The sequence below is a fragment of the Sycon ciliatum genome, chromosome 4 (assembly GCF_964019385.1).
Source record: "Sycon ciliatum chromosome 4, ocSycCili1.1, whole genome shotgun sequence".
Classification (NCBI taxonomy): Eukaryota; Metazoa; Porifera; class Calcarea; order Leucosolenida; family Sycettidae; genus Sycon; species Sycon ciliatum.
Genome location: NC_088646.1, coordinates 3,022,741 through 3,046,124, shown reverse-complemented (window position 1 = coordinate 3,046,124; position 23,384 = coordinate 3,022,741). Strand labels below are relative to the sequence as shown.

Here is a 23,384-nt window from a genome sequence, read left to right as displayed (position 1 = left end):
TAAGGGGCATGGCGAAATAGAACTAGAGACGGTCTCCTTGTTGAAATTTTTCCATTCCAGGACCACCTGTTATATCAGTTCCTCCCACGGATATCATCAGCACTGAAGATTCCACTGTGACTTTCAGCTGTACTGGTCTGTCTGATCCACTACCCGACATCGCCTGGTTCTTCGGGAGCGTTCTGATTGTGAATGATGCAACGCGCACTATAACAACAACCCCAGGCAACGATCCACCGCGAGTCAGCACGTTACAACTGAGCGGTATTCGCAACGATCGCGATCAAGGCAGTTACACATGTGTTGCGACTAATATCCACAATCCCTCAGCCAATTCCACTGTTACTCTGCTCGTGTATAGTAAGTACAGATAATCTGGCGACATTTGATGATGTTCACTCGAAATAGAAATAGTTGTCTATCCATTGACTCACATGCGTCTGGACTGGCCTCATCTGCGGGCAATTGTAAGTGCAATAGAAGTATGTACATCTAGTGACTCCTGTCGTTCTGCTGTTATCAAACCACATGGGTGTACATGTCCACGGGGTATTTTGTATGTCTGTGTCTGCTTGCCTGTCTTCTTTCCTTCCTGCTGATCAGTCTGCCCGTGTCTGTCACTGAATGTATTTACGCTTGAATACCCATCCGCCTCACACGAGTGCCAGGATGCCACACTTCTGCTGCGCTGTTGTTACTATCAGTTCCATGTTCTTGGGCACTCACTGGGTAACTTGAGTGATTGACGGAATGGTTACCTGACTGGATGGCTGTATCTATTCACACCTCTTTGTAGTAACCTGCTTGTTTGATGCGTTCTCTTGGCTTCACTCCCTCCGTGTAGCTGTACCAACCGTAACATCGACACTGCAGCAGATTAGCATTATTGAGAACGGGACGTTTACCATCGACTGCACAGTCGATAGCTTTCCGCTGTCCAATGTGACCTGGTGGCACAATGGGCAACTTCTCACTAACAACAGCCGTACAATGTTCTCACAGAGCTGGCAACAAGTCACACTATCGCTATCTACGTATGCCGACGGAGGTCGATATGAATGTGAAGCCGACAATCAACACGTTACAGATGGACAGGGTGGAACATCTGGTCGCAAGCTTGTTGGAAATGTGACTGTTTACGGTATGTTTGGGAAGTAACTGAAGTCTAATTGTCACAGCAGGATTTACCACGGCTCCAGCTGTGTAGGGTAGGGCTCAAGGGGGCATTCAATGTGTTATAATGTGTGGACACACCATGTACTCGAAAAGCAGTGCGTACACTTACACAAGATCAATAGCTAGCTGTTGTGCCCCCCCCCCCCCCCACACACACACCTCTAGTGCCATAGTTGAATGTGTTATAATGTCCATGACATGATCGGTAATGGTACTGTTATGCTGCTTTGCTGTGCTGTCTTTTGCAGTCTCACCGGTGTTTGAGGACTTACCCCTGGCTGCTGTCCTGAATGAGACGGACGATCTCACACTGACATGCTCGGCATTCGGCTTTCCGCTGGTGGAAATATCCTGGCTGCTTGATGGCGTTGTTCTGCCTGAGGAACATAGTAATATCAGTATATCCGATCCTGCTACCACTCCACCGCTGGTCTCCAGTGTACTGGCCATACCTGCTGTCACGTTTGCCAACAACGGCACCTACACATGCCGAGTGCGGAATGACCCACGGGGTTACACTGGCAATGTCTCCATGGTGATTGATACGCACTTTGCGTCGGCTGGTGTGTTTGTGCAAGGTATGGATACTGGCAGCAAACGCACGTTCTCTCAATTGACATGAATGCACGTTCTCTCAATTGACATGAATGCACGTTCTCTCAATTGACATGAATGCACGTTCTCTCAATTGACATGAATGCACGTTCTCTCAATTGACATGAATGCACGTTCTCTCAATTGACATGAATGCACGTTCTCTCAATTGACATGAATGCACGTTCTCTCAATTGACATGAATGCACGTTCTCTCAATTGACATGAATGCACGTTCTCTCAATTGACATGAATGCACGTTCTCTCAATTGACATGAATGCACGTTCTCTCAATTGACATGAATGCACGTTCTCTCAATTGACATGAATGCACGTTCTCTCAATTGACATGAATGCACGTTCTCTCAATTGACATGAATGCACGTTCTCTCAATTGACATGAATGCACGTTCTCTCAATTGACATGAATGCACGTTCTCTCAATTGACATGAATGCACGTTCTCTCAATTGACATGAATGCACGTTCTCTCAATTGACATGAATGCACGTTCTCTCAATTGACATGAATGCACGTTCTCTCAATTGACATGAATGCACGTTCTCTCAATTGACATGAATGCACGTTCTCTCAATTGACATGAATGCACGTTCTCTCAATTGACATGAATGCACGTTCTCTCAATTGACATGAATGCACGTTCTCTCAATTGACATGAATGCACGTTCTCTCAATTGACATGAATGCACGTTCTCTCAATTGACATGAATGCACGTTCTCTCAATTGACATGAATGCACGTTCTCTCAATTGACATGAATGCACGTTCTCTCAATTGACATGAATGCACGTTCTCTCAATTGACATGAATGCACGTTCTCTCAATTGACATGAATGCACGTTCTCTCAATTGACATGAATGCACGTTCTCTCAATTGACATGAATGCACGTTCTCTCAATTGACATGAATGCACGTTCTCTCAATTGACATGAATGCACGTTCTCTCAATTGACATGAATGCACGTTCTCTCAATTGACATGAATGCACGTTCTCTCAATTGACATGAATGCACGTTCTCTCAATTGACATGAATGCACGTTCTCTCAATTGACATGAATGCACGTTCTCTCAATTGACATGAATGCACGTTCTCTCAATTGACATGAATGCACGTTCTCTCAATTGACATGAATGCACGTTCTCTCAATTGACATGAATGCACGTTCTCTCAATTGACATGAATGCACGTTCTCTCAATTGACATGAATGCACGTTCTCTCAATTGACATGAATGCACGTTCTCTCAATTGACATGAATGCACGTTCTCTCAATTGACATGAATGCTCACTCTGATAAGCTTGTATTTTATAATCTCATAGTTTCAGCAGCTGCCACTTTCAGGCCACTTTTCCTCATTATGCTGCTGACTGTAGCTGTCACCGTCGCCATCACAGCCTGTGGCCTCACTAGGCCAACTATACTCAACCAGCCAGCAGTTGGTAGAGCATGAGACTCTTAATCGCACGCTAGTGTATTCGAGTCCCACGTTGGGCGCTCATTTTCGTTGAGCAGTTTTGTCGTCGGGGGGTTTTATGGTTCGACGATGGCCCTTCCGATTACTCTCGATACATGTATCTCATATCACACGTACGCCACACTCAGAGAACAGATTATTGTTGTTGCTCCAAAGAGGGTCTCAAGAAGAAGGCCACAAACAACAAGAGTGCGTACAATAATATGCAGGCATGCGCAACCTGCGCAGTCCGCACACCGACCACGCGTACCCAGCACACACATGCCAAAAGGGGCACATACCCTCCAAAAGGGCAGGGACAACATACGGCCACATGAAAAAAATGCATCCTCTCCTGAGGATGGGAGAGAAAAAACATGAGAAGAAAGACAGGAGAAAAAGAAATCAAATGTGAACAACATACACATGCGGATACGCAGGGCCAAAACAGTAGGATACATTAGTAACTCCGGACACCGGGGAAAAGCCAAAGTAAAAGGGTGGAAATAAAACAGACTGGGCCCACCCATAGAGGGAACCGCCATACTTTCAGGCGTGGGCCCCTGGAAAACAACCACCTCGCCCTGGTGCGAAGCCAAGGCAAACCGACGGTACTGCGAAGACCGCGGCAGCTGAACCGGGTGACCAGTCATCTGACAGCACAGGAGTTGTCCGGAAAACCATCCCGCAGCCGATGGGGCTACGAAAACTCACAGAGACACACACAGAAAGAAAGAAACACGGACTGACGCAAACATCTCAGCAATACCAGGAGCCAAAATTCAGACAAAAAAAACACAAGAAGGAACGGCAGAACAGCAACGTTGAACACGCCTACGGAAACAGGGGCAGTCTATCAATGAGGACACCCGATAGCACACAAACAAATCGGTCACCAATACGCAAACAAAAATTAACATAGAAAAACCACAGGGCGCTACCCTGAATAACCACAGGCCTCTAACCTGAAAATCACGCGTGAAACACATCCGCTCACGAAACACAAAAAAAACACCGTCCTGAACCCCACTGGGACGCACAAAGGCCAGCCAGCAAAACACGGAAACCGAACACCCGCAAGGTGAACCGATACAAATAAGCGCCGGATCCCACCAGCCCACCAGGCAGACCGTGGCTCACCATGATCGGACGCCCCCCCCCCCCCCTAGGTGAAATGGAGAGACCCACGTGCCAAAACACAAAGACCAAACAACACGCTCACAGAAATATTGCCACCCGGACCGTCAACGAGAATCTCAGAAGCATGTTACACCACTGGGCGACAGCCATTCCACATGAGCGGGACAACCAGGCGAAGCACTAAAACGCTCGACACAAAACATGGATACGAGTAAAATGAAAAGGAAAGGACATGTACCTGAAACTGGAAACGACGGAGTACGAGTGTCAGCAGACTCACCACATCGAGTAAATCGATGGGGACATCTACCAAACCAATCGATTGACACAGGATCGGAGCAATCCGACGACAACACAACGACGTGCACCAGTGCACGACACAGGGCGAGTAAGCAAACACGAGCAAAGCTACCCATGGCCATGCTGACTACCAAGCAACACGATGAGCATCCATGACAGCACGGACAACAGAGAAGGTGTGAAAACACAGTGCACACGACCACTCGAACAGCCAGAGGCCGGAGGGCGACAATGTACACTGGTTCAAAACACCGCACACACAACGTGGGCCACAATCATGTACTAACAGGAGCGAGGCTCGAACGAGGTACTTGTACAGAAGAGAACAACACGGGACTTCAATGCCACGAAGCGAAACAAATATTTTGAAAATCCCAAATCGAAGACTAGTACCAGGAGAACTACGTACAAGGTACAAAACATTACGCAGGGCAGACAAAGCAGGCTCACCTGAGTGGGAGCTCCGACATCAGGGTTGAGCAGATGGAGCAAAGCGGAGCCATGGCGAGGACGCGTGGAGAAGGCAAGATTCGAAGCCACGGCGAAAACGAAAATGATCTCAGGGTCGCGGGGAACGATGCCACTATCTGGGCGCCAATTGTCGTCGGGGGGTTTTATGGTTCGACGATAGCCCTTCCGATTACTCTCGATACATGTATCTCATATCACACGTACGCCACACTCAGAGAACAGATTATTGTTGTTGCTCCAAAGAGAGTCTCAAGAAGAAGGCCACAAACAACAAGAGTGCGTACAATAATATGCAGGCATGCGCAACCTGCGCAGTCCACACACCGACCATGCGTACCCAGCACACACGTGCCAAAAGGGGCACATACCCTCCAAAAGGGCAGGGACAACAGTTTGGTGAAAATATCACTCGCACCAGACGGCACGGTTCTTCGGAACGTCTTCCACCCTCCCCCCCCCCCTCCCTAACACACATACACACACACACACACACACACACACACACACACACACACACACACACACACACACACACACACACAGAGCTACAGTTCCTTATTGTGTCACGAAGGAGAGTTCAGAAGAAGCCATTGAAAAGAGAACGAGAGAAAATACTACTGGAAAGTACCTTTTGGGTCCGCGCACAGTGGCGCACGCATAGGCGAACCCCACACGCATAGACGAACCCCGCACGCATAGGCGAACCCCGCACGCATAGGCGAACCCCGCACGCATAGACGTACCCCGCACGCATAGGCGAACCCCGCACGCATAGACGAACCCTGCGCGCATAGGCGAACCCCGCACGCATAGGCGAACCCCGCACGCATAGGCAAACCCCGCACGCCTAGGCGAACCCCGCACGCACAACACGGACAAAAGGATCCCCAGATGACGCAGAGGTCAAAAGGGCAACGTAATGCTCATCATAAGTCATATGGGTTGCTTAGTTATCTCTCCAGTTGTCATATTCGCTCATTACCTTGTTGCTTTCTGTTGGTGTTCCACCTGTGTGCATGGCTCAGTATCACCGAGTATTGGTGCTATTCCACCGCAAAACATCACCTTCCCTGGGCAAGTTGAGTTCGTATGCAATGCATCGGCCAATCCTGCTCCTAGCATCAGCTGGACTCTTGCCACTGGAATGCTGGCCAATGCTTCCGCCTCACTGCAGATGGGCAGGGTGCAAGTAGAGAATAGCGTGTCAGCACTGACTAGTGGACTTCCAGTCACCACGAGTACCCTCACACTGGTAAACAGTACCAGACTAGACAATGGCCTGTTTACATGCCGAGCTACAACCAATGTGTTCAGCGCCACGAGAGATACCACGTTGACAGTGTTCGGTAAGGATACTAGTACCCTGATTCTATCACAGCCATGCTGTTGGGACAGTGAACGGCTTTGTTTGAAACGGAATTCTAATAGAGGAAAGGCGTTTTCTGTTTGATCATAGTCTGAGCTCTGTATATCAGTGCCATTGTGGCGTTCCAGACTACGATGTTTCTATACTTGTTTTTGTTTTGGTTTGTGTTTCCGCATACAGAGGTTCCCAACGCTCCGTTATCACCTGTTGCCGCTGCACCGGAGTCTCGGAGGTTGCGTGTCAACTGGACAGTTCCAGCCAGCAACAACCGCCCAATCACGCTCTACACAATCATGTTCTCGTTGGTGAATCGGACCGGCAGTGTTGTCGAGCGCCGGATGAATATCACTGGACAAGGAGAGCTGGTCAATGTGACGCTGACGGCTTGGCTGACCGACTTGACTCCTAATAAGGTATACAGTGTCAGCGTGCGTGCACAGAATGACGTCGGTTTTGGTCGTTTCAGCCCGCCTTTGTCTGTTGCCACAGCTGAAGATGGTAAGCAGGGTTGTTGAATGTTCGCCATAGTTTTGTTGTAGTGGTACTACCACTATTACTATGCTAGCCAGTCAAGTGCAGAATTTGCTAGGGCTGAGTAGAATTGTTGAACTTTCGAATGTAGGTTGTATCCTCAAAAGCATGTCGGTTTGAGGCCGATTGTTTTGCACTAAAGACCGAGCTTAAAATTCCAGTCCGTTCCCTCCCTAGAAATTTGGCTTTGGTGCGAGTTCGAACCTACATTTTCACTCACGCATGGTATACATCATGGATGTATGTATGTATGTATGTATGTATGTATGTATGTATGTATGTATGTATGTAGGTATGTATGTATGTATGTATGTATGTATGTATGTATGTATGTATGTATGTATGTATGTATGTATGTATGTATGTATGTAGGTATGCAGAGCTGTTCAGCACTGCTCCTGCATGGCTCTGTTTTACACTGTAAAGATACTGTACAAGGTCTGTGTGAATTCATGTTACTTCGAACTGCAGTGGACTGGATAGGCCAATTGGCCTTTGCATGATCTTCTCCCACAAAACCACCCTGGATGTGAGAGTAACATTTCAGAACACATTGTTTTGTGTGTGGTGTGTTTCAGTGCCGACGGGTGTTCCGCAGATGCTGCTGGTGAATGCATTATCAAACACGTCCGTACGCGTCAGCTGGTCTGAAATTCCACCGGACGAGCAGCACGGTCTTATCACCACCTATGAAGTACTCTATCAGCAAGTTGACAATGACACGACAAGCATAAGCCTATTTGGAAGCGTGAACACAACCAATGGAAGTGAACTGTTCATTGTGCTGAGCGATCTGGACACTTTCCGACTGTATGAGATTCAAGTGCGCGGCTTCACCGCCGTTGGCCCAAGTAACTTCAGCGAAGCAGTGACGGAAAGGACGCTCACAGGATGTAAGTGTCATGCTTGTAGTGCGGCTAGATGTGTTCTGGGGTAACATTAGAGCTTTCAACCCGGGTAGAGCTTCAAGTTACAACCCACCGTGCACTCAGATTGTCTGGAGTGTTTTCACGATGCATTGTGCTGGACCCGTCTTGAAATCTTCAACCCGTGTTGGTTTGCATTCCCCTTAGGAAGCGGGGTTGAAGTCAAAGCGGGTTGGTTTCAATTCCCCTGAAACAGCGCCCGTGTGGGGAGACATACCCCAAGCATCGTACCACTATATGCTAGTGAAAACTTAAAATATTCTACCGTCCCAGGCTTGCTGGCATATGGCATATTCATGTGAGATAATTGTCTTTGTGCTACTCTTTTGTCCTTGCTCTCCAGTACCAGAGGCACCGATAGACATTGTGGTCGTGGATGCTCGTTCGAGAAATTTGACAGTATCCTGGAGCCACCCTCTAGACACGAACGGCGTAATAGAGCGATACCGTATCACATACTGGCGTTCTGATGGCAATGGCATGGTAAGTTCCAGATGTAGATAGCATTGTGCAGAATGAATGTAGTGTGTAGGGGGAATACAGCTCTCTCGTCCTCTTCATCCCATGTGCAAACCCAGCAGCAGATGCAGCGCCAAACGTTGGGGGCGAGGGGATAAGTCTCCCAACCACTGGTACAAATGCCGAAAACCCCATTAGCTGCAACCGTGTACCCCTTGTGCCTGGCGACAAGTTCCCAGTTGACTGTGGGTAGCAGCATGGTTCAAAAAACAGCTCCCACGCAGGGCTTGAACCAGGTACCTCTCGTATCTCAATCATGGTCTTTGACCACCCCACTGTGTCTACCTGCTCATGTTTCATTACTATGGTATTAATGGGGCTCTATATTTTTTTTATTTTTTTCATCAGGTCACCAGCAGGGAGACAACATCTAATATGACCTCCATCACCGTAGAGAACCTAGTGCCATATACCAACTACACGTACACAATCACTGCGGCCACCTTTGCTGGATTTGGATCCACGTCAGCCGTGCAGACCAGCCAGACGGCCGAAGATGGTGAGATTTGAAGGCTTAAAATAGTCGTTGATGTGTGTTGTTTCTGTATGAGCAATGCATTTGATGAACTTTGTGTGTTGCTTCTGTGTGATCAACGCATGTTTAATGAACTTGCCTGTACCGTTGTAGGCTTCGGAGGGTGGATAATATCGCCGTATGGCCCACGAACTGAGACATTTTATCTTCGCCGAGACTGAGCAGATGTTTCTCACATCAAAGATCGTGTGGTCTTCATTTTCTCTATTTTATTAACTCTTTACGGTCGCCGGGCCATTGTGTTTACTGATGGAGGGTTCGATTCTCGGTTTTTTGGGAGAGATTGAAGTATGTGGGTGGAAGAGAAAACTCGCAGCTGTCGTCTCGAACAATCGGCGAAACAATAGGATGAATGGTTACTGAATTATGATTCTCGTAACTTTGGTCATGAGAAATTTGCGGTAAGAGTGTGATGTGTGCCTCAATGACTGGGATTTTCTCTGGTCACGTCAGCTGTTGGCAAGGCTGCACTCATTCAAATTCAAACTAAAACTTGCACACATGGCTACGAAAACATTTGAGCTTCATACGAGAAAGGAGAGTAAAATGGCGGATGGAGATGGATTGACAGCGTAACCCCTAAAGCTGAAATGGTTTCACTGGCTTGCAACGCTTGAGAGTTGAGCGCATCCTGTGGAATTGAGTTTTAGCTGCTAGTGTTCCTCTTGTCAAGAATTTCTTGGATTGACAGTTGTCCTAGGGAAACCAATGTCACAGTCCGATTCAAGGTAACATTTGAGAGGATGTAATTCTCCGTATACACAGAGTTCCAAGTTAAGCTTCTCTTCATGTGCATGGTGCTTTGCCATTGTTGTTGTTATTCTCCTTTTTGTAGTTCCCACTGCACCTCTGGCTGTTGTTGCTAACGCTGAAGGATTTACGGCCGTCCGAGTGTCTTGGCAACCCCCCAGTGTTGCTAATGGCATTATCCTTGGCTACCAGGTATGTGTTTTCTTAAAACTCTCCAACTCCGAGTCCACTGCAGTGTTTTCTTTCCACTCACCATCCCCGAACAGGCTCTCAGCTACATGACAAGAATAATAATAAATTACTGCCAATATTTCGCCCATCGGGCATCATGCTGAGGGCAATGATAAGGAAGGGAGGCAAGCATGAACTATAAAGCCAAAAGAACGTTCTAGAATTGGCAAGAAACATAGCCAGCAATCGCATGTCATCGCGTACATTGAAAATCAACATATGAGCCAGAGCACGTTTATTTATTATTTATTTATTCATCTATTACAGCATCTCATAGCACAGTGAGAACACCGGCCAATACAAAGAGAGAGGGTGTTAGCCAACCACGGCAAGGAAGGGAGAAGGGAATATGACCACAGGCCAAAAAATCGATTTTCAGTTTTTGGTTCAAAAATGATCAAACACACCTAATGCTCTCTGTCTGAAAGTTTTGGATTGATCTGACGTGTCTAAGTGTTGCTACAGTGGTAATTATGCGGCACTGTTGCATTTCAATGGTGGAATTCTGTGTTCAGCAATGGGATTGTGTGTGTGTGCTTATGTGTGTACGTGTGTTCACATGTGTGTGTGTGTGCGCGCGCGCGTGCGCGCGTGTGCGCATGCGGATGCGTGTTTGTTGTTGGCTGCTGGGTTTCTCCTATCAGGTTGTTTTGGAAGGGTTGTCTAGAGGTAAAGGCCCCATGCGTTTCGATTATAGGCCGCAGACAACAGGAGCAGGGACAGAGTTTCTTGTCGATTCTGTCAACCCTGGAACTGATTATAACGTGACAGTTCGCGGGAGAACAAGTGCTGGCTATGGTCCGTTGAGTCAACTCACTCTGCAAGCAATGGCAAGAACGAGTTCATCAGGTACTAGATTGTCCTTTTAAATTGAAGAGCAAGAGACCGACTGTCTTTGTTTGGTTGGTGCTAGAAGGACTGTGTTTGAAGTGAAGAGTAGTATGGCACTTTGGGGAAGTCGAAAATAGATCGATTCCCTGCAAGAACACTGCTGAGCAAAGGGATTCTAGGATTTGTTTGTACCCAGAGTTTCCGTTCTCATGCGGCATTGCCAGGTATGTGTGACGTCGATACTTCGGAACCCTATAAGACTAGAAATAGGGCGAACTAGCCAAATGCCGTTTAAAAATCTGACAAGACAGAAGAAGACCTTGCCTAAAAGGGTGAGAACTGCCCATCTGTGTGATGGATATGTAATATGGTTCAAGTTTGCTGTTGCTGTTACTATTGCTGTTGCTGTTGGTACATGTATTAATGATAATTATTGTTTTGTTTTTTACCTAGTGTGCGCTTTGAACTTACTTTTCTGTTCCGTTGTCTTGGCTTGCATGCTGTGATAGTGGTTGGTACGGAAGCAGCTCAGACCCAGCCCCCTACTGGTCCACCGCCTAATGTTACAACCATCCCAGCAACATCAAGTTCACTGGCATGGCCACTCGATGAGGTGGAGCTGTCCTCAGGAACAATCAGGTACTGTTTCACTTAAACTACATGACTTGTACTACCTCCGACAAGCGAAACTTGGCGCGTTTTTCACTTCAAATTACTCGAAATCACTCACATGTCCACACTTTACAATCAACACTAAATGATTGACTCACCAAAATACAACTTTGTATTGCTCAACAAGGACATTTGAGACATCAGTTAGGCTGAATAACTCTCTTCTGATTCAAAGATTGCAGTTTCTTCTGGAGAGGAATTGTCCCTATTTTGAGGCAAAAGTGCGACTAGAGCGGATTCAGTTGCAGCAAGTACCTCTGTTGTTATCGCTCTGGAAATCTCGATGTAGCTCCTGTGAGCTGTGCTTGAGCCACGGTGTCGAGGGTCGTCATTTCCACCGCCACTATCCAGGTTGACGTGGTAAGAACTGTGCAACACCTCCACATGCGCCTGGACTCCAACCTTTTTGCTTGGTATTCTCGCCAACTGTCCAAAATTGCAGGTAGCAATTCCTGGCGATTTTCCTTAGCCACCAGAGACGCATCGCTCTGCAGGCCATTGAAAGACGCTAGGATTGTTTGGCATGGACTTCCATACGACTCTGTGCGGGCTGAGTGCTCAAGTGGAGAGAGAGGGAACTCCTTGGTTTTGCATTGAAACGCGAAAGCACGACGATTTTCCTTCGTAGAATGGACACGCGTACTGTTGTGCTTGTACACAAGAGAGTGGCCTGCCTCTAACTAGTCGAGCCATGTGCCACTCACCAGCTCGTCGCTTGGCTTCCTGCACCCGGTTGCATGGAGCTACTACAAGTAAGTCGTACCTGACAGCCTTGTGAAGTTGTGGTACCAACACAAAAAATCAAAAAACGCGCCAAGTTTCGCTTGTCGGAGGTAGTATATTGTTTACTTACAACTTGACTGATGAGTGTTTTCAGACACGAAACTCCGAGTGACGGCAAGGAAGGACCTGGTTGCACTGTTGCTGTTTGTGAATTGTATTACTGGACTATACTCAGCCTGTTGATCTTAGCGGATCTTAGACACCTCACTCTCCTGTATGTTGTCTATATAAGTCAGTAGGCTACTTGCGCTTTGATGAGAGTCAATGATTAGATGCTAAGGCCGCACCGAAAAGTCCTTTGTTTCGGGTAACCCAACCGACCCATGTTTTGAGAGCCGACCAATTCTTTCTTTTTTCTTGTATGCATTCATGCAGATGCGATCATAGATCTACGCATGTACATGTGCATGTACGTGCTCGCACTTCACCTTGTGTCAGGCCTCTTCTTCCTGCTCCTGGCTCTGGCCGGCTAGATATTTCAGGCCTTTGTTGCGAGTTGACTCGATCGAGTCGGACTTGTTGCAGGGTGGTTCTATTTGCCAAGCATAACGTTTTCGACACTTGACAATCACATGTTTTAGTTTAGAAACTCTAGTGGACAAATGTTCCGTCACTATAGTTGACGGCAGCTGGACCAGCGTCAACAGCTGCATTGTTCGAGTCACATACCCTGCGAAATTTTTTGGAAACTCTTCATACAGAAGGTGCCACTCGCTTCAAAGCAGTGTTGGCTTCCGAAACCGGGTCAAGCCGCAACGGTGCTGACAAGAGCGATAATGTTGGACTTCATTTGGAGTTGGGCCGACGATTCTTTTTTTTTTTTTTTTTTTTTTTTTCGTTGGAGCAACAGGAAGCTGTAGTTACTGGCCCGTGACGATCGCTGAATGATGTGTTGATGCGCAACGTCTCGAAGCTCTGCTCCGCTCGGTGCCTGAGTATGACCAGTTTGACTGTTCCCGGCGGTCTGATCGAGCTGTTGTTTATTGGGGCTGCAACGGGTAGGGGTTTGGTCGGGTAACGAGTTCGGGTATTTCTATCCGGGTAGCACGGGTACCCTATTGGGTATTTTTGGCATAGTTTGTACAGTGAGTGTGCACTTGCGCTACGTAGAAAGTGTACAGTATGCACGTAGCCATACATTATATATGCACCGTTTTGAAAACACCGTACTCCACCTACCCGATTGGGTTCTCAGGAGCAAGCTGCTACCCGCTTACTCGCTCTAGTTACGGGTAGCACGGGTATCCTACTGCCCGATGACACCCCTAGTTTGTATGTAGTCTACATGTATGCCTGCTTCATCGACCACACCTTTTCTATTTAGGGCTGTGCACATAATGTGCATGCTGGTCTGGTTTGCATAAAAAAATTGTAAAAATTATCAGGAAAAAAGAAAGCCGACCGACCGCCCGGTATTTTTCTGGCCATGTTACCCGAAACAAACCCCTTTTTCGGTGCGGCCTAATTATGTGTTTCCTGGGTGAAAGTTGGCAATGAGATCCCGAGTTCGTGTGCATGTACTCTGATTTTTCTCGAATCAAATATTCGAGTATTTGAGGGTTCTTTATCTCCCACAAATTGCATGCCAAAACCCTGAAACTCACATGAAATAGCCCTCATTGAACAGATTGGCAGCCATTATCTCGAGTATATTGATTGATGGGTCCGGCATTTGGGCTCTCTATACTCGTGTACAGATGTTACCACACAGTTTGCACATCAATATCTACTGCTGATGCACTGGGTATGAACGAGTAGTCTGATTTATTCCGAGTACGATTATTTTTCCAAAAAAAAAAGGAGCGAGTACTCGAATATTCGGTATATGAGCCGCGCCAAGCTAAAAAGTGGCTTAGCGTTTTGCCAACAAATCGAGAAAATCACCAAAACGTCACAGTCGGCAAAATTCAACTCGAGCGCAGTCGCGAAAATATTCACTTTCGAGCATCCTTTCAAGTAAAATAGTTTGCAAGTGGAGAAGAAGGAAGAGGCCTTTTATTTTTGAGCAACACTTCTTCAGTGTTCCCTCTCTCATTCTTGTGGGGGATTTCTCGGCGCTGCCAGAGATCGTAACGGAGCGTTCTGGAGAATGTGGAGGCGAGCAGGATGACACTCTGTCTCCGTGTGCGCCCAACCCTAGTTGACGAGGAAAACTCGCTCATTCATAGTGGCTGTTGTTCTCATCATGGCCACGACTAGTCTAGAGCGGCTGGTATACGTATGTGGAGACGTCTACAAGCCGTCCGGCCATCACTCTGGCAAGCTCCCTAGTGAGTTGGATCTTGCTGCGATGTTTCACTTTGTTTCGGGTACCTTCAAATGTTCATCACATGGCGCACTGTCCTCCAAAATTTCCTCATTTCAAGGACAATAGTGCGACACGCCGAAGCGATGCATTGACTCTACCTGCTAGCATATCGTCCCGTGGTGCTTCTACCACTACCTACACCAGGGAAGGAGAATGACATGGAACAGGACGGACAAAGAATCAGTGCCGCCTTTTAGCGATGTGCAGTCTGTTGGACCTACGTGCAAGGGACCAATGGAGCTCGATCTCTGGCACAACACTACGAGCTACAGGGAAGAATAAATTCGTGTTGGCGTAGGTGATTGGAGAGAGGATGACGGACTGTCTTGGTAAGATGCGACGTTTCCCAGCCCAGCAAAAAATATAGTCCAAGACTCATAAAATCATTGAAGGATATGAAAATTCGTGTTGCGTGATGAAATGACATGAGATGCATAGATCGATTATTTTCGCTTCTTTCTTGGATCTTCTGATCAGAACACAAGTGCTCTGTCTTCTTGTATTGCTTCCACACCTGCTAAGCTTTGTCTCCACTTGGTGTCCCATGATTTCTGGAGTAGGTCTTCATAATTATTATCTTAGTTCCATTGATACCAGGCATGCGGTGACATGTGCGCAATGTATGCTTATTTATGGCACATATACATTTCAGATGGGCACCAAAATTTCCTTGATGGGAGTTGGATAGGTAGACATCACTTTGGCATGAAAAAAGAATTTTCCAAAAATTATGGCTAAGCCACCTTTTTGCTTGGCTCGGCTCATATAACTGTTTCACCTCTAGTTTTGCTACCGTGTGCTAGGAATGTTTGCATAATGCAGCTGGCCGCGATTCTAAGTTTCTGGCCTGAACCACGTTTATTTCCGGGCACCTGCCATTAGCCCTTTCACGCCGTCCGACTCCCGGGTTTGCTTATAAACATAAATTATTACTATAGCTCATCCATCCTGAACTGGTACCTAAATCATGAAGACAGTAGATTATTGTACACACCACGTGCGAAAGTCAAATGACAGGGAGTTAAAATTTGGCCAGGTTAAAAAAAAGATGGGACGGGTATAATAGTACCATGGTCTGGAGAAGCAGGTTCGAAACCCAGTTTTTCGAATTTAGAGTGGCTTTTACTTTTTAGCCTTTTAACCCAGCCTAAATCGGGCTTTCTTAGGGCAGCGTATTTACTCTGTGATTGTAGTGTACCCATCGCAGCTCAAGATAGGAGTTGCACACTCTTGGTTATGTACTCTTGGTAATATGTGTCTTACTTGTGGTTATCTTTGTTCTTGTGCAGTATCTATCACGTGATGGTTGTTGTCCTGGGGCCAGCATCGGTGTCTCCGTTGCCCCAACTCCCGGAGCGCCCAGGGGAGGTCTACAACTTTCTCGACATGTCAAACATTTTCTCTCCGGAGGAAGCATTTCGACGTGCTGGCCAGCTCACTCCAAACTCAATTCCTCCTGCTTACATTGCTGAAGAGTTTAGTTCTTCTAGATTTGACGAATCCGACACGTTTCTGTTCACGGCCGGAGATGGTCGTGTTACCCAGAATAGTGTAACGGAGGAAGCTTATCGCAATATACCATTGGTCGATAGCTATGCATACACCGCTTTTCTACGTGGATTTGTTGATCCTAACTCCAAGCGACGCCGTCGCTTTACCTTGGAGGTAAGTCAGTTTGACTGTGTTGCCATTCCAGAGCGTGTGTGTGTTCCTGCCTGATAATCGAACTTGTGAACAAGATCGACGTTGTTTGACTTTGTTGTGGACTTTGTCTTTGCTATTTTTGTTCTGTCTATTCTCTCACCTTTCTTCTCTTTTCTTTTCGATGTACGGTCGTGACTTGTGTTGTCCGTACTACTCTGAAAAGTTTTCGATTTTGACAGCATGTTACAAGGCGAGGACGCGCAGTGCTCCTGACTACGACCATAAACCGGTTGTTGCCAGAGTCCTAGTCAGGAGCACTGTGTGTTCTCGCCTTTTAACATGCTGTCGGAATCAAAAACATGTTCGGTGCAAGCAAAAGCGGTCGTTAAAGCCAGGTGGTCTTTAGAACCAGGTCCCACAGTGCCTGTGTAGAACTGTCGATGCATGGAAAACGGTCGTTAAGAGCAGGTGGTCGCTAAACCAGAGGTCGCTTACACCAGGGTTTACTGTATCAAGTAAGGCTTCTATATATTATACCATACCCTGAACAGTATGCTTGAGCAGTTCCTTTGTTTCTCGCTCAGGAATGCCGCGGTATACTCGTACACTCAAAAATCATGTGGGCACAAACATTCTGCAAGCCGCAAGCTCAAAAGTCAGAACTGCAATGACAAAGCACAGACGCTGCACGGAGGGGGGGGGGGGGGCTTGAAGGGCGCGTGCCTGTGTGACTCGCACATGCACCTATTTCAGGCCAGCCCTCCGGTTTGGCTGCTACTGAGCCTGCTTCAGCATGCTAACGCTCACTGTATGTGACCGTGGTGGTCTGCGGAGTACTGGTGATAGACACAGTGTCCAGGGTCCTTGCTGCAAATAGTGCTCTACTCCCCAACTAGGGCAGAGCGTACCATACAGAAGCATAACAACAGAGACAGAAAAACGTTCCGTAACTCTGGGGTTTCGTGCTCAGACACACTCGCCCGACTCTACTGGTTAGTTGGGCTGGAGTAGCGGCGGTTGGTGTTGATCTAACCAAGGACACTGCTTAGCTAGATCATTGCACTACAAGCACGCTTGATGAGACACAACTCCTCCCTCCACTACCCTATGCTGGAACCCGACAATAGTCTTGCAGTGATCTGTTCTTCAGCACGTGTTCCTGCACCATGCACGTTAGTGTTCGCTGTGTGTAGACGTTCTGTGCAGGATTTTTTAGTCTTTCACATCCCACACTCTCCTGGTGATAAGGTCATAATTATAGCCATGGTTTGTAAAGCATATGTTACGCACCTGCCCCTATTTATCCATCAATGTTCTGCAGGATTTACAGCGCGCCTACGGATTATTCGTGACTGGGTCGTATGCGTACATTCAAGCAACTCCTGTGGCACGTAAGGCCTTGCTTCACACCTGTGTCTGTAAAGTTCATATTGAACGCTGTCCACAGTACGTGCATGAGTGTTTGTGCAACTTGTGTTAAGACAGTCGAACAAAATGCCTGTGTAGCCAGCCAGGAAAAAGTAGGGCTCAGTCATCATGGCAAACATGGTTCACGACCGTTCGTTTCATTTCCATCACAAATAATACATGGCTGCAAATAGCCAGTGACCACATGCTGGGATATTCACGACTGTCATTATTGTAGCAAGCTTGGGCTACTACCTTGCTTGGTGTCATTCTCTGTTATTTGCTTGGTGTCATTCTGTGATATTTGCTTGGTGTCATTCTCTGTTATATGTTTGGTGTCATTCTGTGATATTTGCTTGGTGTCGTTCTCTGCTATATGTTTGGTGTCATTCTCTGTTATATGTTTCCCTCTACAGCACCTAGTGGTGGTCTCAGCGGCGGTGCTGTGGCTGCCATAGTGATCTGTATGCTACTGCTGGTGGCTGCTATTCTAGTGCTGCTGTACCTGTACTGGTAAGCTAGTCAACTCCACTGACACCAATACTTCGGCATCCTCCTGGGCCTAGCGTAGACTACTAGGGACAGTGCTGCATACTACACCACAATCTACTGACACGCATGCAGACACGCGCACACACTGGCATAGGCACACACATGTACACGCACACGCACACATTCGCACACGCAAACACAAACACACACGCACGCACACACACACACACACACACACACACACACACACACACACACACACACACACACACACAAACGCACACGCACACGCACGCACACACACACACACACACACACACACACACACACACACACACACACACACATACACCTCAGACCTCAGACCTGCCCATCGCTGAAGCAATGATAGCGAACAGCTATGTTAGACATAGCAACTTGTGCTGGGATTACGCCATTCAACAGCTTGCAAGGCTGATGAATTGACCGCCACTAATTTTAGCCTGGTATCCACCACACAGCTGATTGAAGTGGCTTTTTTGGCCAGTGAATCCCTATTTTTTTCTTTTTTCCTTTTTTTTTACACACACACGCCACACCACATACTCCGGCATACACTGGCTGTTGATAACCAACCAGAGAATGAAAGAAGAGCTAGGAGAATGAGAAAGAGAAGAAAGACGTGTGCGACCATAATCGTCGGGAAATGAACCCGCAACCTCTCGATTGGAAATCGACTGCACGTACCACTCCACCATATCGGACACACACACACACACACACACACACACACACACACATACACACATACATACATACACGTACAACACACACACACATACACACACACACACCAGGCCCGTATGCAGGATTCAAACTGGGGTGGCTCTTCCAGACTTTGGGTGGAACTGCATTGCACATGCTGAATTAATTCTGCACTCGTGAGCTCAGGTTACGCAATCGAGCACGTCCGCGTACCAGTCAACCCTAAACTAGTCACTGTTCCATAAATGACCTTGACTGCGCACGGTGGACTCTCACTTACACATGGGAGTTCACAAGTTCACTGCACTAGCATGCAGTGAAATCGACCAGTACGGGTCGGTGCAGACTGGTACGGGTCGGTGCAGTCCAATACGGGTCGGTGCAGACCAGTACGGGTCTGTGCAGACCAGTACGGGTCAGTGCAGACCAGTACGGGTCAGTGCAGACCGATACGCGGTGGTGACTAGTGACTGTTGACTGCACTGCGTACGTAGAATGTACGCGTGTGCATGCTCATGCCTCGTGAGTCACGACTCATTGTCACTGTTCTGGATCATGAAGTACAGATCATTGTCACTGTTCTGGATCATGAAGTACAGATCCTGAACTTTGCCGCCTGTGGTCTGAATGCAGTGTCTGAGTACGAGACGCGTAGTAGCATCAATCATCGCGCCTCCACCAAAACTTGAAAAAGTTGGTAGCTGCATTTGATCTGCGGAACTTGCCCACTCCGTGGCGGGGGGGGGGGGGGGTTCCTCCGCACCCCCCCCCCTCCCCTGCGGCCTGCAAACACACACACACACACATATGCAGTATGCACGAAGATGCACATGCACTCTCTCTCTCTCCCCCTCTCTCTCTCTCACTTTCTCTCTCTCCCCCCCTCTCTCTCTCACTTTCTCTCTCTCTCTCTCTCCCACTCTCTCTCTCTCTCTCTCTCTCTCTCTCTCACTCTCTCTCTCTCTCTCTCTCTCCCACTCTCTCTCTCTCTCTCTCTCTCTCTCTCTCTCTCTCTCTCTCTCTCTCTCTCTCTCTCTCTCTCTCTCTCTCTCTCTCTCTCTCTCTCTCTCTCTCTCTCTCTCTGTCCATCATGCAGGCGAAAGGTAAGGACTGGCAAGTTCTCTATCAACATTAGCCCGAATATGTCCGTGCGTGGACGCGTAAGTTTCCATGCCCACTGCTGACTCGTAATAATGTCATGTTCCAGTGGGAGAATGCAATTTCTAAAATAAGTCTGCCCGGAAGAGTTGATGTCGATTGGCAAGTCTTGGAAGCTGCACTACTGGGAGAAAATAGCGGGCTGGACTGGACCTTGAGTTGCATGGGGCTGGATGTAGCAGAGAACCGTGAACTGTGCAGGCTTCTGAAGTGCTGGGCAACAAGTGTTACTACAGGAGTACACGGTATTACTAGTACATGTACTCGAGTTATTGGCATGCACTATATGCAGACTTGTACATGACAGAAAGCAAAGACAGCGAGGCTGGTGACATCGTGCTAATACACACACATTGTCTTGTCGTGCCCGCCTATTGTGCTTTGTGAACCAATACTGCTTTCGTGAATAGATGAGGTTCAAGAGTATTGAGCAAGATATCATACTCAATCCTGGTGTTGAAACAGCCGCCGCAGCCGTCCAGAAAGAGAAGGAAACTGCAGCATTACCACCAGTACCGCTCAGAGTGGGGTCCAAGCCAGCATCGTTCACGTCCAATCGTCAACAGCTAGGTATGCGACAGTAAGAAGTAGCATGTCCTACGGCCGGGTGGACAAACCAGGCGTATGTCTGCCGGTATAACGTTGGGCTTGGAGTGCTGTGTGAGACGCTATCCAGAGTTCAGAGACTCTCGTGCCGGGTCGGCGTACCGTTGCTTTGTTCAACTTACCATTGTTACCTGTGTGTCACCTTGACTGTTTCTGTGTGGGGGGGGGGGGGGAGGAAGGAGGGCTGCTTTTGTATGGGGATCTTGGCTGCTTTTGTGTGGGCCAGGTCTTGGCTGCTTCTCTCACTGCCCAGACTTGTCATTAGAATCGTGTTGCCTATTATCTTGTCATTAGAATGATGGGAGCTGACCTTGATATGTGACCTGGCACCGTGCACTGCCGCGCTGCCCATATCATGTGTGACCCGTTCTGTCCGTAAGGCACTGACATGTGTTCATGCGTGTGTGTGTGTGTGTGCGTGTGTGTATGTATGTGTGTGTGTGTGTGTCTGTGCGTGTGTGTGTGTCTGTGCGTGTGTGTATGTGTTCGTATGCTTGTGTGTATTCTGGTGTTTTTGGCAGCAGAGACTCCTGAACCGGGCGCAATCTCAACTGCCGCTCTGGCTAAGCACGTCAAGGACATGAAAGCTAATGATTCCTATCAACTCTTCCGAGAGTACGAGGTGAGAAAGCACACTGTTCCAGGGTTAGGCCACAGTCCAGGGCTTCTGCAAGTTGAGGCCAGTCTCGCCAATGGTATTGTTTTGATGTGTCTCACTGAGCTTGTAGGTGTGCATCGACTTTTATGTTGTACATGCCACCGATATCCATAGGCGGTGTACATCATCTGTCCTAGAGTCCTGCATACCAAGTTTTTGCTACATGTTTTGCCGTCGCGAGCAGTTTACATGTGTGTCTGTTTGTGTTTGTGTGTGTGTGTGTGTGTGTGTGTGTGTGTGTGTGTGTGTCTGTGTGTCTGTGTGTCTGCCTGTCTGTCTGTCTGTCTGTTTGTGTGTGTGTGTTTGTGTGTGTATGTCTGTTTGTGTGTGTATGTCTGTGTGTTTGTTTGCATGTGTGTGTGTGTTTGTGTGTCTGTGTGTTTCTGTCTGTTTGTGTGTGTGTTTGTGTGTGTTTGTGTGTGTATATGTGTGTTTATATGTCTGTGTCTGTGTCTATGCATGCACATGTTTGCACGTGTGCTGTCTTGGTATATTCCCGCGTCTTATTCAGACCATAACGAAGACGTCAGAGTCTCTTCCTGCGGATGTTTGTATGAATCCAGAGAACAAGCCGAAGAATCGCTATGCCAATATTGTGGCATGTAGGTCGTGTGTAAAAAGAAATGAGATCATACAGTGGACAGTGATTGCGTGTACAGTCCATTCATTGGAAACTGGCACCCTAACTTTTTGGTGTCTCTCTTACATAGTTGTAGATATCGTGAAAACAACAGTACATCCTGCATTGTGTGACCCGTGCAATTACTCCTTGCCACATTTGAAGCCAGAAAAGTCCAAGAATAGGGATTCGAAATAGAAATTCAGCCAAGTTTTACAAAATTAGGAGAGGTATGCCATGGCAAAATGTATGGAGAAGCAGATCCAAAACCCAGATTTTTGAGATTTAAAGTGGGTTTTTGATCCTCAATTCGGCCCAAATCCGACTTTCAAAAGCCAGCGGGCCAGTTTCCGATGAATGGACTGTAGTGATTCTTATCTGTCATCTTGCATTCTGATGAGTTGGACGTGGTGGTGCAATGTACTGATATCATGCAACGCTGTAGTTGACGCTTCTCTAGATTATTTCAATCATCAAGAGAGGAGTCGAATACAATGAGAAAGACTATGGAACACCTAGCTTTTGCGCAGTCCGTACTGCTAATGCCTTCCCCTTCCCTGCACCCTTCATGCACATACCTACAATGTGATCACTGTTCCTCTTATTTCTCGAGGCACTCATAAATGTCGCTACTTCTGTTTTTACTGTGCGTACGTCTGCACTGCCCATTTGACTGCAGTTGATCACACTCGCGTCATTCTGCCACAAATCGATGGAGACAGCAACTCCGACTATATCAACGCAAATTACCTCGACGTGAGTGTCTATTGGTGGTAGCTAGGTAGAATATGGTAGTAGCTAGGTAGGACATGGTGGTAGCTAGGTAGAACATGGTGGTTGCTAGGTAGGACATGGTGGTTGCTAGGTAGGGCATGCCGTGGTAGCTAGGTAGAACGCGGTGGTAGCTAGGTAGAACATGGTGGTTGCTAGGTAGAACGCGGTGGTAGCTAGGTAGAGCATGGTGGTAGTTAGCTAGGTGGAACATGGTGGTATAATATTCGCGGGATCCGCGTTAGCATCACTTGAATGTTCAGAAACACACAAGCTATAGCCTTCGCTTCCGCAGGCCACCACTATGCCTTTACACCTTAGTGGCGAATGCAGACGTCACAAGTGAGTCAGGGGAGAGGAGGTGAGTCTCTCAACCAATCGGACGTGTAACGGCCCATAACCCTGTAAACTGCATCCTTGTTATCCTCACTCCGAGCTGTGAGTACCCAGTTGACCGTGGGTGTCGGCGCAGTTCAACACGCGTAAAAAGTCTTTTTACACGCTCCCTGCTGCCAGCGCGGGTCTCGAACTCGGGACCTCATGATTCGCAGGCAGGCCTGCAAACCAATCGGCCATATGCGTTGGAACATGGTGGTAGCTAGATAATACACGGTGGTAGCTAGGTAGAACATGGTGGTAGCTAGGTAGAACATGGTGGTTGCTAGGTAGAACATGG

The 23,384-nt window shown here is 47.6% G+C and overlaps 1 protein-coding gene across 1 annotated transcript in view; it reads left to right on the top strand.

Annotated features, from left to right (window-relative positions):
* The window catches only part of LOC135813366 (hemicentin-1-like), a 77,022-nt gene that overhangs the window by 37,720 nt on the left and 15,918 nt on the right, over positions 1-23,384 (top strand). The window contains exons 37-55 of the mRNA XM_065326465.1: positions 61-360; positions 845-1,141; positions 1,425-1,754; positions 6,183-6,503; positions 6,704-7,021; positions 7,633-7,947; positions 8,324-8,463; positions 8,848-8,998; positions 9,870-9,976; positions 10,660-10,864; positions 11,356-11,485; positions 15,899-16,274; positions 17,575-17,644; positions 18,077-18,173; positions 19,993-20,056; positions 20,465-20,624; positions 21,182-21,282; positions 21,830-21,920; positions 22,617-22,693. Of these exons, the coding sequence (XP_065182537.1) occupies positions 61-360; positions 845-1,141; positions 1,425-1,754; positions 6,183-6,503; positions 6,704-7,021; positions 7,633-7,947; positions 8,324-8,463; positions 8,848-8,998; positions 9,870-9,976; positions 10,660-10,864; positions 11,356-11,485; positions 15,899-16,274; positions 17,575-17,644; positions 18,077-18,173; positions 19,993-20,056; positions 20,465-20,624; positions 21,182-21,282; positions 21,830-21,920; positions 22,617-22,693 (3,650 nt within the window). The remainder of the gene's footprint in view (positions 1-60; positions 361-844; positions 1,142-1,424; positions 1,755-6,182; positions 6,504-6,703; positions 7,022-7,632; positions 7,948-8,323; positions 8,464-8,847; positions 8,999-9,869; positions 9,977-10,659; positions 10,865-11,355; positions 11,486-15,898; positions 16,275-17,574; positions 17,645-18,076; positions 18,174-19,992; positions 20,057-20,464; positions 20,625-21,181; positions 21,283-21,829; positions 21,921-22,616; positions 22,694-23,384) is intronic.